Source organism: Protomyctophum parallelum (assembly GCF_964188405.1).
Source record: "Protomyctophum parallelum genome assembly, chromosome: 1".
NCBI classification, from domain to species: Eukaryota; Metazoa; Chordata; class Actinopteri; order Myctophiformes; family Myctophidae; genus Protomyctophum; species Protomyctophum parallelum.
Genome location: NC_139697.1, coordinates 77,925,747 through 77,943,651, shown reverse-complemented (window position 1 = coordinate 77,943,651; position 17,905 = coordinate 77,925,747). Strand labels below are relative to the sequence as shown.

The 17,905-nt window shown below is 40.5% G+C and overlaps 1 protein-coding gene across 1 annotated transcript; it reads left to right on the top strand.

Moving 5' to 3' along the window:
* Window positions 1-2,821: 2,821 nt before the first annotated feature.
* LOC310855106 (palmitoyltransferase ZDHHC20-A-like) lies at window positions 2,822-15,619 on the top strand (the record flags this gene model as incomplete). The annotated part of the gene is made up of 12 exons (XM_083759996.1): window positions 2,822-2,939; window positions 4,726-4,752; window positions 5,275-5,369; window positions 5,816-5,936; window positions 6,757-6,826; window positions 6,933-6,965; window positions 7,212-7,332; window positions 9,393-9,525; window positions 12,456-12,582; window positions 13,278-13,360; window positions 13,613-13,656; window positions 14,092-15,619. 11 exons carry the CDS (start codon window positions 2,822-2,824, stop codon window positions 13,648-13,650), a joined length of 966 nt encoding a protein of 321 aa, XP_083616122.1. The 3' UTR covers window positions 13,651-13,656; window positions 14,092-15,619.
* Window positions 15,620-17,905: the final 2,286 nt, after the last annotated feature.

Sequence of the window (17,905 nt, the reverse complement as noted above, 5' to 3'; positions counted from 1 at the left end):
TGGTTTGTATGAACCTAAATTATTGAATCCCCATCATTTTACTGCTATGGCAGTGAGATACGTGTCAATGGCAAAATACATTTACTATGATGTACAGTAAGTGCACGGGTGCCACAGCGTGTGGCCCCGGTGACGTCATGTGGCAGCCAAGTCTATGGACTTTTACAGAACAATTTATTCCGTACAATCTTTCAAGCCAACGACATCATACATGCATGATAAAAAGGTGCCACTCAGCGCCCACTTCACAAAAGGAGCGCTAGCACCTCCAACGCTTTGCTTTGTAATTTGTATGTTCCACCCATGACGTCGTGTGAGGCCAAGTCTGTGGACTTTTTATGACATTTTTGTTTGTGACGTACCCCCGTTATTTTCATCATCATACATGATTCATCGTGATAAAAGGCACTTCACACAACTGATTTTAAGTTCTCAACAACCATTGGTCCGACTAGTACAATGGACTCATACAGTCAGTCAACCACTTCAGCTGGCTTTATGTATGAAGGTGTTGCGTGATGAAAATAGCTATTCTACAAATGTTGAAAATAAACTTAAATTGGATTTTTTTTATTTTTATGTTTACCTATGACTTGACCAAAATAGGATCACCAGGTTTAAATTGGTTAACTTCATAACACATTAATTGCAATGCTGAAACAGTGCAATGTTATCGTTTTTGTAATGTAAATTTAAATTGCGGCATGCCATCAAAACCTTCAGTAAAAGGGGATGTTCATGTACATTTCACCGATGAACTAGAAAGGAAAATGCAATATAATGGCTTTTCATTGGCTGTTCATGGTCCGCACATATTTAACAACGAAATAAAATAGAACCTTTACCCCATTTCCCAGCTAGCAATCATACAGGACAATAATGAGATCCTCTGTTCTTCCCCCCAGTGCCTCCCCAGTGTCCCCCCAGTGCCTCTCCAGTGCCTCCCCAGTGTCCCCCCCAGTGCCTCCCCAGTGTCTCCCCAGTGTCTCCCCAGTGCCCCCCCAGTGCCTCCCCAGTGTCTCCCCAGTCCCCAGTGTGCCCCTGAGTGCCTCCCCAGTGCGCCCCTGAGTGCCTCCCCAGAGACTGAATGAAGGACTAGTTGCACTGGAAAGTGTATTTGGATGGCTGGTGCAAGGAGAAGTCAACACGCTAAATATCATAACTAAAGTTGTGGACATTGAAGTGATGCACATCAGCGTCAGAGAGGAACAGGCACTGTCAGATCAGTTACGCAACTTTTGGGAAATTGAATCCCTTGGAATCCACATGAAAGAAATGCATTCTGAGAATGAAGACATGGCAGTGTATCCCAAGCCGTGCATATCCACGGATATCCCAAGCCGTGCATATCCACGGCTTCCCAAGCCGTGCATATCCACGGCTTCCCAAGCCGTGCATGCCTATTCCCACTATAGGCTGAGGAAGAAATGCCACTTGATAGTTTTCAAATCAGCCTCATGGTGGCGCTACAACAGTCCAAGTTGCGTCTCACACACACACACACACACACACACACACACACACACACACACACACACAAACCCAAAAAACATGTTTAAATTACTCCTAAACATTTTGCCAAACATCACACACTTTCCTATCCTCCTGGTGGAGACCTGTGCCCAGAAGGGCACCTTTTCTAGTAATTTCTGCATTTCTTGGCAGCGTCAGGTTATCTCTTAGGGCCCATTTAACCATATGCATTTGGATGGCAAAAATGGCAGATCTGCAAGTTCAGTGTCTTGAATGAGATGTGCTGTGAGTTTGCATATCTGCTATTTTCCAGCATAGGACCGTTGCACAGTGAAGTAAACAAGGCTTTAGGATTTATAAGTCGTTTTTAGAATCCTCCTCCTCAGGAGCATATCCACGGATATCCCAAGCCGGATATCCCAAGCCGTGCATATCCACGGCTTCCCAAGCCGTGCACATGCCGGCTGAGGAAGAAGAAATGCCACTTGACAGTTTTCAAATCAGCCTCAGAAAACATCAGGTAAGTGATGACACCCATTGCAGAAATCTGCACAGTAGCACCTGGTAATTATAAAAGCCTAACTTAATTTGCTCACTTCTTCATCGCAGCTCACTTCCAATAACACCCTAACCAAATTAAAATAAGAAGCTGTCCTATTAAAACAAGAACTATATCATGTCTAAATGTAATTATAGAGAGCAATTATATAGTGTATTGAAGTCTGATTTAGAACTGACACCACCTGCTGGACTGTGAAAGAACTGCATCCTGGCGATTGGAGGGAGCACAATAATGTCTACGTGGCCACAAAGCGATTGGAAACATCCACAAGCATAGAAAAGAGAGCCGCAAGTATGTAAATAAAATGTGCTTACAGATCCTTTGTGTGTGTGACATGCACAAATTAACTTGCAGGATCTGGAAAACACAGGCAAAACACGGAAAACATGTGTGAATTCTCTTGCCGGTTAGGCCTACAAGTCACAAAGTTGATTTGCAAAATGTAAAATACAAAGTTGGCGAGGGTCAAATGAAACATTATTGCACAAATGTGAAATTGGTGCTTCACTTGACACACACGCGCGCACACACACACACACACACACACACACACACACACACACACACACACACACACACACATCTTTTTTTAGGCCTAATGTACATGCCTTGTTTTCTTTTCTTTCATTCTTTTTTTAATCAATCTTAATTAAACATTGAATGATATTTGGATGGTACTACAAACACAAGCCGATCATGCTGCTACTCAACACTCTCGCTTGTACAGTCTCCATTCTTTAAAGCCCCCTGACGTCACGACTAATGTCCAGCACACGCGGATTAAAGATGGCGCCCTCGCATGTACTGAGAGGCTGTAAACGGGCGCTCAATTGGATCCCCATAATACTTGTAAACGTGGTTGTCTTCTGGGCTTATTATGCGTACGTCGTGGAACTTTGTGTCTGTAAGTATATCTTTTTTTAACATTAATATTCGGTGCGTTTCTTTGACTGTTCCAAGCTGTTGTCAACTTCAGGTGGGTAGTTACAGTAGCAGCAGCCGAGATTTTAATCTGACAATCTATCCGATTAATAAACCAAATAAACCATTCGCAATATCTTTGCAGTGCGGTCAATATTTATGAAAAATGAAGGACATTACTTAGCAGAATTGGCTTAAACGTGATATGGTACCATGGACAGCGCCATACAATGACTGCCACAGACTGACATTGGGCAAAAGTAAAACTAATATGCATGCAGTGCTTTCCTCCTTACACAGACAATACAAAACAGTAACACATGCTAGCCTAGCTATTTCGTTGAGAGATGGATGTGCATATCATATATACATTTTCGACTATTGAAATGAACACTGAGGATTATATTGCACACTATAGGCTACTGTGTAGACTATAGGACGTTTTAGCAGAAAGAGACTGAGCACTCAAGTGGTACCATTAGGCACATGGATACAATATGTCAAAAATGATGTATACAAATTAATACATTTTTGAACTATTAGACATGTGCAAATGTGATTTTAATTTGGTCAAAAATCTAAACAAAGGGGTAATCTGAATCAGCTGTATAAACTGACTAGTGGTCAACTTTTCCTGTAATGGAACAGTGCATGGTCCCATCAGTCATCATAACACAACACTATTAAACACATCACGTCTGAAACAAGTTCCCTGAACACACCGCTGTATGGATAAAACAATACTTAAAGATTATACCAGTTGTAATCATTTCTTGGCATCTCATATTAAAGTGTAAATTGCAGATAATGCCAATATATGGTTGTGCCAACTGCCAAGTCATATTTCTATAGGCCTATATGGACCGAACAGTGTGGGCCCCATTTGATTTGGAGTTAAATTAAGGATTCTACTGTACTATCCTTTTACACAATGTTACTTGTTCAGTCTTTCTGCACACAGTAGCTTATTGTTTTGGTTCCTTTCAGCCTGGAACTGATACTGTATCTATGAACAACATGTAAGGAGACCTGTCAGTCAGTCAGTCAGTCAGTGCCAGTGCCAGTGGACAGTGTAAAGTACATTTAGTACATTAACTTAAGTGCTATACTTAAGTACATTTTTTAAGTATATGCACTTTACTTGAGTATTTACATTAACCACTTCAGCCCTAGGATATACATTTCGGCCATTTGAAAATAGCAGATCTCTTTTCTGCTATTCAAAACATGTTTAAACATTTGGAAATCTTGAAATGGGATAGTCTGCATAATGAGTACTTTCTACTTTGGTACTTTAACTACATAGTAGTACTTCTTGTACATTGCAGTATTGATACTTTTACTTAAGTAAAGCACTAGTACTTTCTCCACCACTGTTCAGTGCCATGGTCAGGGCAGGGACATCCCTACTGCGTAGACAAAGCACTCCCTTATAGGAGGCTCACCGCTGGCTGTGCCAGGCTGCAGGCCGCATGGAGTGGGCGGGTTTGGGAGTGGGACAAGGGGCTGTTGGTGCGTAGGCCCTATGGAGACTGTAACTGTCCAGCTGGTAATTGTTTTACTATTGTGTAGTCTCTATGTAGCCTGTAACTTATTAAAACTGAACCTACTGTATCAGGTAGTAGTAGACATCTAAATTCAGTGTACTTAGTTGCTATACAACTGGGTGGAAACGATTCAGACCATCGCTGAACCAATGGACAATGTTTGTTTCACTTGTGTGTATTAGACTTCTCTAATCCATATATTTTCTTGTTGGTCTCATACAGATACAGTCCCAAATAATGACGAACGAAGTAAGTATCACACACACGCACGACGCACACACGTACGCACACACACACACACACACACACACACACACACACACACACACACACGCACACGCACAAACTGTTCCACTAACAATCCTTCACAGTAAATTCTGCTGTGTTAATTTATCAGTGTACAACTGCAAATGTACATTCCCACACTCTCATCACTCTATTTAAAGATACATATTTAACATTGCCATGAAATCCTCAGTCAGCAAGCATGCAATGGTTTAGTGGTTCTGAATGTAGGTGGTTCTGATGTGGTTCTGAAATAGATTCACCTGGTGTCCGTGTTGACTAATCATGGAGTGTAGGTTGATTAGGTCTGACCAGGAACACCTACTGTACAGTATGTTTTCTTACAATTGGTTTGTAAAAGAGGAATACGAGTAGGTTTTTGTAGAGTAGGTTGAGTGGGCTTTGGCCTCAGTGTGAGCATTGTGTGGCTGATGTGTGTGTGTGTGTGTGTCTGTGTGTCTGTGTGTGTCTGTCCTCCATATACAGTCAGCTACCTGGTCGTCTTTCACGTCTTCTTCTTCATGTTTCTTTGGTCCTACTGGAAGACCATCCTTGTCAGGCCAGCTTTCCCCTCCAAAGAGGTAGACTGTGTGTGTGTGCGTGCATGTGTGTGTGACTGTGTGTGTGTGTGTGTGTGTGTGTGTGTGTGTGTGTGTGTGTGTGTGTGTGTGTGTGTGTGTGTGTGTGTGTGTGTGTATTTTGAATAATTTTGATGAATTCGTATCAGTGGTGTATTCTACCGTCCGTTATACTCTTGCGTAGTATGCCGCGACGAAGTACTTGAAAAAAAGGTGTGCACCATCTGCTAATAATTTCATCCATTTCATCTAGACCTCTTCAGTACTGATTTGAGTATGTCACTCTACTTTATGATGCGTAAATTATAGATATAATGAAAAGGGTATTTGTCTCACACTAAGTAGGCAGTCTCTCACTAAGTAGCATCTCTTTTCTATGCAACGTTGTGTGTGAGGCATCTCTTTTCTATGCAACATTGTGTGTGAGGCATCTCTTTTCTCTCCTCCAGTTCTGTCTGCCCAAGGCGGAGAAGGAACTGTATGAGAAAGAGGAGAGCCCTGAGGTGCAGCAGGAGATCCTGAGGAGAGTGGCCAGGGAACTGCCAGTGTTCACACAAACAGCTAAAGGCGGTGAGGCAGTAGAATATGGCTGTTGTAAATTAGCGTACACTATAAGCACTAATGTGACTTGCATTTGATTACTGTATGTACAGTTGTACGCTTACTATATCGGTTCCTTTCAAATCAACCTCAATAATTGAATCTTAAGGCTCATTTAAGTTGAGCGGGGGCATTCGAACATGGGGCTAAATGTAATTTCCTGGGATCTAGTAGGACAATAGTAAATAATAATAAAGAAATCGCCATACAATTTAGTAAAAAAGTACATATTTAGCCCCATGTTCGAATGCCCGCCCCCCTGTCAAAGATACTGTAGCTAAAATCGCTAAAACTAAAGAAAGCAGCAAATGGCCATAAGGACTCTGTTGTTGTTACCAAGTGCCATTATTTTATTATACTGTACTTATATATGTATGTACTGTATGTTATTGTTTAGTTTTTTGTTTGTTTTTCATTTTAAGTAATTGTATTGTATTGTCTGTATTATGTATTGTTTTGTTGTATTTTCTGTTTGTCAAAAAAAAAGAAAAATGCAATAAATATATTGTTAAAAAAAAAGAAAGCAGCAAATGAAAAAAAATGAACACTCATCTTTTATTTTCTCTAATAACAACCTAAAACATGAACCTTGGTTGAAAACCCCCCCAAAAGTTGTCCTTTAAGTGATTAAAGTGAAATAATATTGTCAGAGATTACCAGCATTACCGAAATGTCCTTTGGGCACTTCAGTTGGCACACAGGCAGCATGCCTGAAGGACATTTCATTGAATGCTGGTAATCGTTTTGGAGAATCTGGAATTTAACTGTACACTGTAATTTATTCCAACAGTTATCCGATACTGTGACCACTGTGAGATTATCAAACCAGACCGCACCCATCACTGCTCCACCTGTGAGATGTGAGTGTTAACTGTCTTACTGTACATTGGAACATCTGCCCTTGACGTCTAATACATTTGTAATAACAAGCCCTCATCCGTTGTTCTTTTGACTATGTTCTGAAAGGTGTGTGCTGAAGATGGACCATCACTGCCCCTGGTACGGTATTCCTTACTTGATTGTAGCACTGCAGTAGCCATTGTATAAGCTACATTTATTCAATATGTGCTTGCCTTCCCATTCCATACATGCTATCTACTCCATTAGTTTGAAAATATTAAATAGGATTTTCTTAACAAATGTATTATTCCTGTGCTCTGCACTTTCTCTTGTAAAATCTGTCAATATTGAGGTCTCTCTCTCTCTCTCTCTCTCTCTCTCTCTCTCCCTCCCCCCTCCCTCCAGGGTGAATACCTGTGTGGGATTCTCCAACTACAAATACTTTATATTGTTCCTGGTCTATGGCTCAATGTTTTGTGCAGTAATTTCGGCCACAGTTATCCAGTATTTCATGCAATTCTGGACCGTAAGTATAAAATTACATTTTAATTTTATTCCAAAGGGAATGCAATTTGTATTTTGTACATTACTCTCACAGTTAAAGTAACACTGATGATTTTACTGTGAATGGTCAAACAAGCAGGGAATGAAAGTTGCACCATGTCTGGTGATCAGTCACCAGAGTATTCTTATCCTCAGTGTCTCTCATTATTATTTGATAGATAAGAATGACCTACTCTACTTCCAAGGTAAGTTGTGCCCCATGTAGGATCCTAGCCTACTATAGGACAATAGATAACTCCCTGCTGGCTTCTGTTCCAACTGCCAAGAGCCTGGGTGTTGTCCTGGACAGCCAGCTGTCCTACAAAGCACACACATTGCAGCAGTAACCCGCTGCTGTAGGTTTATAACATCCGAAGGATCAGACCCTTCATCACCCAGGAGTCTGCCCAGCTCCTTATCCAAGCCTCAGTCATGTCGAAGCTTGACTATGTAACTCCCTCCTTACTGGCTTCCCAGCATGCTCACATAAGCCCCTCCAAATGATCCCGGTGGGCTCCCGGTTGCTGCTCATACAAAACACTGATGTTGGTGGATAGGGCAACCAAAGGCATGGCACCTCTATACCGTCAATACCTGATCCTACCCTTACAACCCTTCCCGCTCACTTAGATCAGCTAACGCAGAAATAGTGTATTCCCTAAAACACCCAAACTGTAGAATAAAGATTGCAGTCAGAACTGCAGACTCACTCCCAATTTTCAGACTCCACCACACCCCGGCCTAGCACTTCACTCTCCATGTACCCCTTCTTGACACCCTTTCTTTAGATCGATGCTAGCAATTAACCAAGATATGGCTAGTGGCTACTATGACATATATTGGTCACTAGTTCTCATGTTTTTGTTTCTTAGATGAAATAAAATAGTAATTTAGATAGCATATTATATAGATGTTTACCTGGTAGTGTCAAATGTACAGACTTTTATTTTGGTACCATGTTGCTTAGACATATGCTAGGTTCACTATTTCACCTGATGTCCTAGCTTAATTTGAGGCACTACACTGTGCACTCTGTGTTTAGTGACTAGAGTTCATGCTTACTCTGCTTATTTCCATCTCACAATTGTAACTCACTCTGGTTAAGAAGAGTGTCTGCTAAAGGCCTAAATGGTACATTGTGCTTGTTCACATCAGATGAGTCTAAGGTCTCTCTCTCTCTCTCTCTCTCTCTCTCTCTCTCTCTACGTGGCCTTACATGGCTTCACTTGAGACAATGATGCCCTTGTCTTCACTGTCCAACTGCAAGAGAGTGTGAAGTGCTATCGAATTGGCTGCTTTTAGAATAGTATGTTTTTTTACTGTGCATTTTTGTTTACAGTACGCAGCCCATTCATACTCACTGCGGTGTACTACAATATTGCATCACTCACCCTGACACATCTCTCTGTTTTTACTGACCGACATCTCCCCTTTCACTGGGTGTAAGCACTTCCATCCACAGCTGGTGGATGGAAATTAAGCTCCACTCATGCGGCAGAATGCCGCATCGGCCAGATTCCCGGAAACACTTGCCCCCGCGGCATTCTGCCGCGTGGATGGAGCTTCATTTCCATCCACCAGGAAGAGACGCCAGCCATGAGCGGCTTTTGGCATCTTTGTGACACTACAGTGTGCCCAGGGCTCAGTGAATGCACTGATTGGTCCAGAAGTTGGGTGGGCAGTCCCCTTGGTTTTGCAGGTGGTTGCACATCTGAATCAGAGGGAGGCGGGGTCAATGCTTTAAGTAAGATGGCCTCGACTCATTATCACCGTTTAGGTGATAACGACTCGAGCAACTTATGGTGAGTTGAGTTACTTATCACCTAAAACTGTAGTATGAATGGGCCTTAAGTCCTGTCCTGTAAGTCCTTGCACGAGTTGGTCTAAATTTCACACTATCTGGGTGTTTTGATATTTGTCACATAAGCAGCTTATTTTAGTATTTAATCTGGAATGAGGACGTTTTCCCCACCATCACTGACTCAACTAAAGTTTGGAAAATGGAAAGGTTAACCTGTTGTCTCTTTCTTTTCCCCTCTTCAGCAACAGCTGCCTGAAAACCATGCCAAATTCCACGTCATATTTCTGTTTTTTGTGGCGATCCTGTTCTGCCTCAGTATGCTGTCACTTTTAAGCTACCATCTATGGCTCTTAGGAAAGAACAGGACAACTATAGGTACTGTACATGTGTGGACTCGAGTCACCATGACCTCGACTCAAGTCACACTTAAGAAATGAATTTGCCAACTCGATTTAGATTAGATTGAATGCTTGTATGACTTACTTGTGACTTCACCAGTGTGACTCGAACCTTTTTCCATATCGATTAAACAGGACAACGTCTAAACGAAATCTGTGTATAACTGTAGTTCCCTTTTCTAGAAGTTGGCATTTCCTGTTCCAGTTCCAGGTCAGTTTCTCATACAGTAGTTTCATTTGATTGGCTCAGCAGCAGATTTGAACCGGAAACACATGTGAAGGTTTCATGTTTGTTGTCGTTTTCTTTGTAAAACATGCTTCTGAGCCAATCAAATGAAACTATGTGAAACTTAGTTCCCAGAAAAGGAAATGTTTATGCCGCCTTCTTGAAAAAAGAACTACAGTTATGCACAGTTGTGGCTTCCATATCGATAAACATTAAAGTGTGCAGTATTGCTTCATTTAACAATTAATTCACACCAAGCCAAATGCATAAAGTTACATATACAGTACCGGTAGTATGTATGAGGCCGGAATAGCATTGCACTTATTATATGGGAGGCAGGCATCAGAAGCAGACTTGTACCCAGTGAGGCATATGCCAGAGTGAGGCGCTTGCCAAACGAGTGCTGTGATGTCTGTTCCTGCCAATTCATACTCGTCAACCGACATGCAATGCAATTGGAAAGACTGGCAGGAAAACGATATGCACATCCCAGTTTCAGAATACGGTGCTGGACCCAAAAAATTACTGAATGAAGAAAAAAGTGTAATGTCCGCACAGGATATAGTTCCCGCTCCCAGTCTTTTTTATTTCAAGCTGAATACAACAACGTTTCGCCCCTCTGGACTTTCTCAAGTTACATGGGTATGGCCTTGAAATCCTTAAATACGTGGAACATACAGTAACAGGGTGTCGTCATTCAATCAATTGATAAGCCAATAGGCTGTATGTGAAGATCCACTCCAGAGCAATACAAATACATCAATTAAGGGGCCATACACTCACGAACAATAGGTTTAAAATACAATAAATATACCAAAACATATATACAATACAAAAGGAATACACAGAGATAATAATAATAATAGAGCGGCAAGTCAGGCAGGTGTATTAAAGGAATGGTCTGATAGGTCCAAATTCATACCAAAAGGTGTAAGGGTTCTCAATTCATAGATCCAAAATGCTTTTTTCAGCAGGAGAGACTCCCAGCCTATGTGGTTTTTCCACTTTTTCTAATCCAATGTATCTTAAAGCAGACACATTATGGCCAGCTTGCATAAAATGAGCCGCCACTGGACTGCGCATATTCTGAGTTCTAATATCACTCCGATGTTCGGTGATGCGCGTCTTAAGCGCTCTTGTCATCATACCAACATATGCCAGTGAACATGCCATGGACACTAGCATGTATACTAATACATACAAATATTATATTTCTTTCCTGTAGAAGGATGATTAAAAAACCAGAGAGATATTCTCTCCTAAATGAAGTGCATACATATCTTAGCCTGGTCCTCTACTAATTTAAGGATTTCAAGGCCATACCCATGTAACTTGAGAAAGCCCGGAGGGGCGAAACATTGTTGTATTTAGGTTGAATTAAAAAAGACGGGGAGCAGAACTATATCGTGTGGACATTCCACTTTTTTCTTCATAAAGACTGGCACTTGCTCAGATGTTTTCCAACTCGTCATCAAAGTAATAGTACAAGAATGAATTGCTTCAGCTGTGCGATAGCATCTCAGCCAAGTTGTCACGTGCCCTGTTCCCACTGGTTTAGCGGTGGCTCATGTAACTTCATGTACTATTGTAGGCCTACATCAAGGGCGAAAATTATACTCCTACCTGGCCGAATCCCTTTACGCACTTTGAATCATTGGCCGAATCCCAATTCCCTTTTCGCACTCTGAATCATTCGGTAGACAGCCTGAATCAGAGCAGGGGGTGCAGTTGCCTTCTAGGGCTAGGCTATTCTTTTTGAAGTACCCTGGCCTACACACAGTTACACAACAACAATCTGTAGCGGCCAGTAGATGGCAGTCTGAGGCAACATTTAACAGTGGAGGAGACTAGAGAATAGAGATGAGACTGAGGGGTTACTGGATTGAATGAATACAGTAGATACAAATTGTCCATGGGCTCTTAAAAAAAATCATGTTGATTTGGTTAAAATAATTAAAGTTTAAAAAACAAATTAAATGCATTAGTAATAATTAGATTTCTTTTAATATTGTTTTTATTAGGCATTTTGTATTGTGAAAATGACTTTGACAAATAAGCAGTATAAAGCAAAAAACATTATAGTGACAGAGAAATTATGTAAATGTTCCAGATGAATACAAATAAAAAAAGGTATATAAATGCAATAAACAAGAAAAAGGTTTTTCAACAATGCCTTTTTACATCATCTTGATTTGGTATTCGGTGTTAAGACTCCCATCTCTGGGTCTTCACTCACAAAACATTCTAGATTCCCACATGCAGGCCAGGTGTATGTGTTCTAAGTGTGAATGTGTATATTCATTAAAGTATATAAACTGTCAGTGATGTGTAGGGCTGTCACGATTACACATTTAAGTTGACGATTAATTGTCACACAAATAATTGCGATAACGATTTAATTGTTTTTGGCTTTGGAAATTGGAACAGTATGAATAGAAATTACAAGAAATTGAATTGCAGATATGACAAATAACTGAAATATACCAAGAAATTATATATATATATATTTTTTTTCTTTTTAAAGATACAAAATAGCGGAAATAGCTGATAACAACGCGTTAGATCTGCCATTTCTGTTTTTGTTTTTTATGTATGAACATTTTTCAACACAATCACGATTAGACGATTATGTAATAATTGTGCCAGCCCTCGTGATGTGTTCTCTCCATGCTGTGTTTCAGAGGCTTTCAGTACTCCTGTCTTCAGCACCGGCCCGGACAAAAACGGATTCAATTTAGGCTTTTGCCGAAATGTGGCTGAAGTCTTTGGAGAGCAGAAGTTGTCTTGGTTTTTTCCCGTGTTCTCCAGGTGAATGTCCTCCTCTTGCCACAAGTGATGTTATGGCATGCAAGTTACTTACCATTTGAGGTCGACACACGCAAATGTTTAATGGCATTTGTAATGTATTGTGATGGAACTGCATGTGAACAGATAACCTTGCATGTCCAAAACCGTTACTTTCAAAGAAATGGAAAGAAATAACCTGTGTTCGAATGAATCCAATGTGGTTATTTAGTCGAAAGGTCTTCTTAATACTTCAAAATGTTTCTAGAATAGATGATCTACAAGCTCATAACGGATTGTGATGCCGTGCGTTGTGTGAGCTTGTAGATGGTAAATGTTCGCTACTTTTTGCGACACTCCTGTATGACTTAGGGCCGATTCATACTCTATTTTATCGCTGTTTCGGCGCTGTAGTGCCGAAATGATTTCGGCTCGTCAGAAATTTTCAGTAGCACCGAAGAGCCGACTTCAGGACGGTACCCGCCCCCCCGAACCTCAAATGACGTCAAATTGTAGGCTTTACAGCACCGAACCGACTTTTATTCGGCTCTAAAATAGGAGTATGAATCGGCCCTAAGTAGTGCATTCATTTATGAAAAAAACATTGTCCTGGCCGACAGCAAAGATATGCAGGTCATTCAGACTATTTTAACTCCTGGATCCCCTTCATTCCTGACGTATTTTACAACCATCTTTGTTTGTCTCTGATGATTTGCCAGTCTGGGCGATGGACATTCCTTCGTCACGCGATTGGTGCATATCGACCCAGAGCGAGCTAACGCTATCCTCCAGCAGAATGGAGGTGAGTCCTTGATCCCATTTGACACTTTGATTCTTTCACGTTCAACACATCAAGTGTTAACCTTTAATCTGCAACAAAGCATAAAACACAGCACTTGCTTGTGACGGACAAAATCTGCAAACATTGTTTTTGTTTTTAAATTGTATTTAAGTTATACACAAAATAAATGTTTCTGACCTGTCTTTTTTTAATAATAGTTTCTGAAACTGGCTTTTTTATATATGTTTTTTATTTTATATTTTTGCCTTGCAGATGGAGGAGGGTTAGTCTCTGTCAAAGTGGAAAATTAAAAATAGGTAAGTACTGTAAGAAATGTATCCAATCATTCTAAATTTATTGAACTAAATTGGCCGGCAGATTTGGTCTGAACCTGCTCGGTTGTGATTGAATTGCCCTGCCCCCCAAGTTGTGGAGAACCAATCAGGGCGGGTTATCACCAGAAGCATTTATTTTCAAATTTAATTATAATTTTTTAATTTTTAATTCGCCCATGGAAATGCAGGTTCCACCCACAGATTCCAGACTAATAAGTGATATTAGTCTGGCCATACCAGGCTACATCTACTGCACTTGTAAAAAGATATAGTAATACAATCTTAAACCCTTAATGCTACAATATGATTCTTCAGGACAAAATCATCTCTGATATTTCTTTAACGTACTTAACCAGTGTGAACATCAGTGGCTTGATCAGTGTTGACTTTAGGGTGTTCTCTTCTTCATTGTCCCAGGACATCTGACCAGTGAATATCTAAAGCTATCAACTCTGATGCCTTAAAAGCAGGAGCATTGACATCTCCGTGGAACATATAGTCTCTTTTGTTCTGTGCTACAGTAGTAAGTACAGCATCCTCTCACACAACAAGTACCATTGGTACCATGGTCAAAACAGAGGCTGCACATACAGACTGCACCAGACTCAAGCACCGTTTTTAGAGACTCTTTGTTCCTGTTCAAAGACACTCAAAACAGCTACTTTACATTTATTTTTGCAGCTGGCACTGGTATATTTATTCTTTGTTTTTTGTTTCAATTCATGTAATTATTTACTTTTACTCTTACCGGACTAGGTTATCCACTTTACAGCTTTAAGCAAGGGAAGAATTTGGAATAAGTATGTGTTGAAGCACAAAAACAAGATTTATTCTCAGGGGCATTAGCACTAAATGACTAATGCTAATACTTGTCCGACTCCACACTGAAAGATTTGCACTAGGGCTACACAGTCATGGCTAAAACAACTGATTGTTTAGCTGAATTAGCCATGACGTTTGGATCAACTGTGATTTGGGGAACAATTTAGATTTTACTGCACTTTTTGAATCTTACTGTACTGTATATCAACATCTGTTAACCCTAGCTTTGCATCCCATGTCTATAATGCATTATAAACATACTTCTAACGTATTGCAGTCTACTTATATCACGGTATAATTTTGTTGTAAGAAAACATACTGTAAATACTCATACTTCTTTATCACAATAAAAGCATTTTATGTTTTCTTACAAGGTCAATTATGAAGGCATTGTAATGTGCGTCACTGTAGAATTACAGTTATAAGCACTCTTAGTCTCTTAATGCAATTATAAGTCATCATAAAGCCTTTTATAATTACTTATAAAGCCAAGTATTATAATACAATTATTGCTGGGCACTGGCAGACGTATGAAAATGACAATACATAATCCTTGAACAAGAAATGCCAATGAGTTCCCAGCAATTATGAAGTATTATAATACTTGTCCTTAAATAACTAATTATACCATTTTATAAGCAGATTATAATACATTATACGTATGTTTCTAATGCATTATAGACATGGGATGCATGGCAAGCCAACATCTTGACTATTTTCAAACACGTTTACAGTGTTTACAGTTTTTATATTTGTTTTTCTAGTTCATGGTTTTAGGTAACAGGACATGTACAAATCATATAAGCTTAAAAAGCTATGAGGACCAAATTCCTTCTTGAACTATAGGCATTATTCATGCCAACCTCTTGCACTTGCAATGTACACATTTTTGTTATTTATCTATTGTTTGCAGCACATTTATTCTGCTGTAGTATGTTTTTCTTCATTAAGACAGTCAGACAGTAGGAATGCTGAGAATGAGACTACACAAGGGAACACATTAACCACTACACCTGTCACCACTGCTAGTTAAAATCTCTCTTTGTGTATCAGACCTGCAGTAACGCATACAAAGGATTAGAGATACTGCAGTTTTCTTAATGATGTTTTTTATTTTATACCGTACTGCACTACATTTAGCATTTTATTAATTTTCATGCATCTAGAATGCGTTTGAAATAATTATTTAGTGATATGTTGCTGTTGTTAAATTGCCATATGTGCTTTTTACTTTGCTTTTTATGGTGTAATGTGAAGCTTTTTTTTTCTTTATTCTGGAATTTATTCTGGGGACAAATGTGGCACTAACCAGTTATTCTCTGACCTTATGCATTGTAATAGCACACTGTAAATAGTTTAATCTTTTGTATTAATGCCAAGCATTAAATTTGTCCAAAGCACACCTGTTTCATTTCCATTCTTTCTGCCACCTGGTGGACACAAGTGCCAACGCTTGACTGCCGACCCGGATCTACTTTGTTTTAGTGTGATGTACGCTGGATGCACGTCAGGTTTGGGCGCCCATCTTAGATGCTAAATAATTAGTGTCAATGCTAGCGAGCCTGTAGGTGTGCAAAAGCCTTGCTTTTTAATGCTAGGGAGCTAAAATGAGGCCATCCTTGCTCTAGAAAGCGCCAATGTTCTAATTGGGATCACCGGATAATCAGAAAAGACCTCAGAACATCGCGCGTTTTGTCAAAACCATGGAGAGCTCCATAGATTTAGAGTTATTCAGCTTTTTAGTGTGCCTGTATACAAGAAGTGAACGGCACTGCGCATGCACGAAACCCTCTTAGGATCGCTGAAGGAAAGTAAAAATAAATCAGTGATCCTGTTTGATAATAATGCTGATATGATGGAACGTTCCGCCAAAAGTGGTTGCCGGTTGGATTCTATATGGCGGAACATTCCGTCATGAGCAGTTTTTGTGTTAATCAGATGTTACTAGGATGTATAGTGGAAGTTAAAAGTAGCAAAAGCAACAAACATATCGTTGCTGTCGGGCAATCTCCTGTCTCCATATTGTAACTTGTATGTGTTTTTCTTTGTAAATTCATCATCATCATACTTTTTCGACCGCGGTCGAGATCATGGATTCCACAATGCTACGCCAGACTTCCCGGTCCTTCATTGCCACCCCCAGTTCCTGCCTACTGAAGCACCAGCCCTTCATTGCCATTTGCCACCCCCAGTTCCTGCCTAGTGAAGCACCAGCCCTTCATTGCCACCCCCAGTTCCTGCCTACTGAAGCATGTGTCCCTAGCGATGACATCAGGGAACGACAGCTTTCTACCTCTGGTCCGCCCTGAGGCAGGACTCCAGAGAAGAAGGGAAGATATAACCTCATTGTCAGCTCTGTAGCAGTGGCCGGCAAACTGCGCTCTTCTGGATCGGACAAGTGAAGAAACACGGGATGGTGGCTCTTCCAAGACAGATTTTGCGCTCTCATTAGAAGGCGGGTGTAAGTGCCATCAAACCGATTCTCTTGGTTGTTTGTAAATTAACACCCTACGTTTTACAGTCTATGCACCCTGCATGATCATGCTACTGCGTCACGCGAAAGCATAAAAAGTATAGCTTTTTTATCTATCTATCTATCTATATCTATCATGTTTTTGATACATTTCTCATCTAACGTAATCCCATTAAAAAAGTTCTATGGTAATACTACTCAAATATGGACTCTTACAGGTATATTTTTACACACAGTTAAATTAATTAACAACAATTTTACTGTGTACTACTAAAGTGATATGGATGAAAGGTGCTGAGTTGAAAGAAGCGCTGAGTTGTGACTGAACCCTAGGTGGAATCTGGGTGGAGTGTGCTTTGCTTACGCAACATCTTCCTGAACAGCACACACACCCAAGGGTCAGTGAACGAGGTGCCAAGATGACGCACTGAGGAACTTGGTGACTCTTGGTGACTCTGCCCTGCAGTTTTGTGAGACCATTAAAACACAATGTGGTAAAACACTGCTTGTAGATGGTTATCTCCTACAGGTTACAACTTTGGGTTGCTTTACTTTCTATGCCAAGGGAGGGCTAGAACGTGACCAACCAGGGACAAGACAATTTACAATTTAATCCAGAGCGATTTACAATAAGCATGGTCAACACACACAATACACCAATTGCATAGAAATAGTAATCTAGGTCATACTGTAGGTAAACCAAGAACCTAACAGTAGAATATCCCCTTAAAAGAAAAAGTATACTACAAGTAAGACGCGCAAACGCGTGAAGCGAACGCAGCTCGTGTGTGTGTGGTTGTGTGTGTGTGTGTGTGTGTGCTACAGCTGCGCCCTGTGTGTGTGTGTGTGTGTGTGTGTGTGTGTGTGCTACAGCTGCGCCCTCTGGTGGCGGGCCGGTGGTGTAACAGCGTGACACACACACAAGCGTGACACACA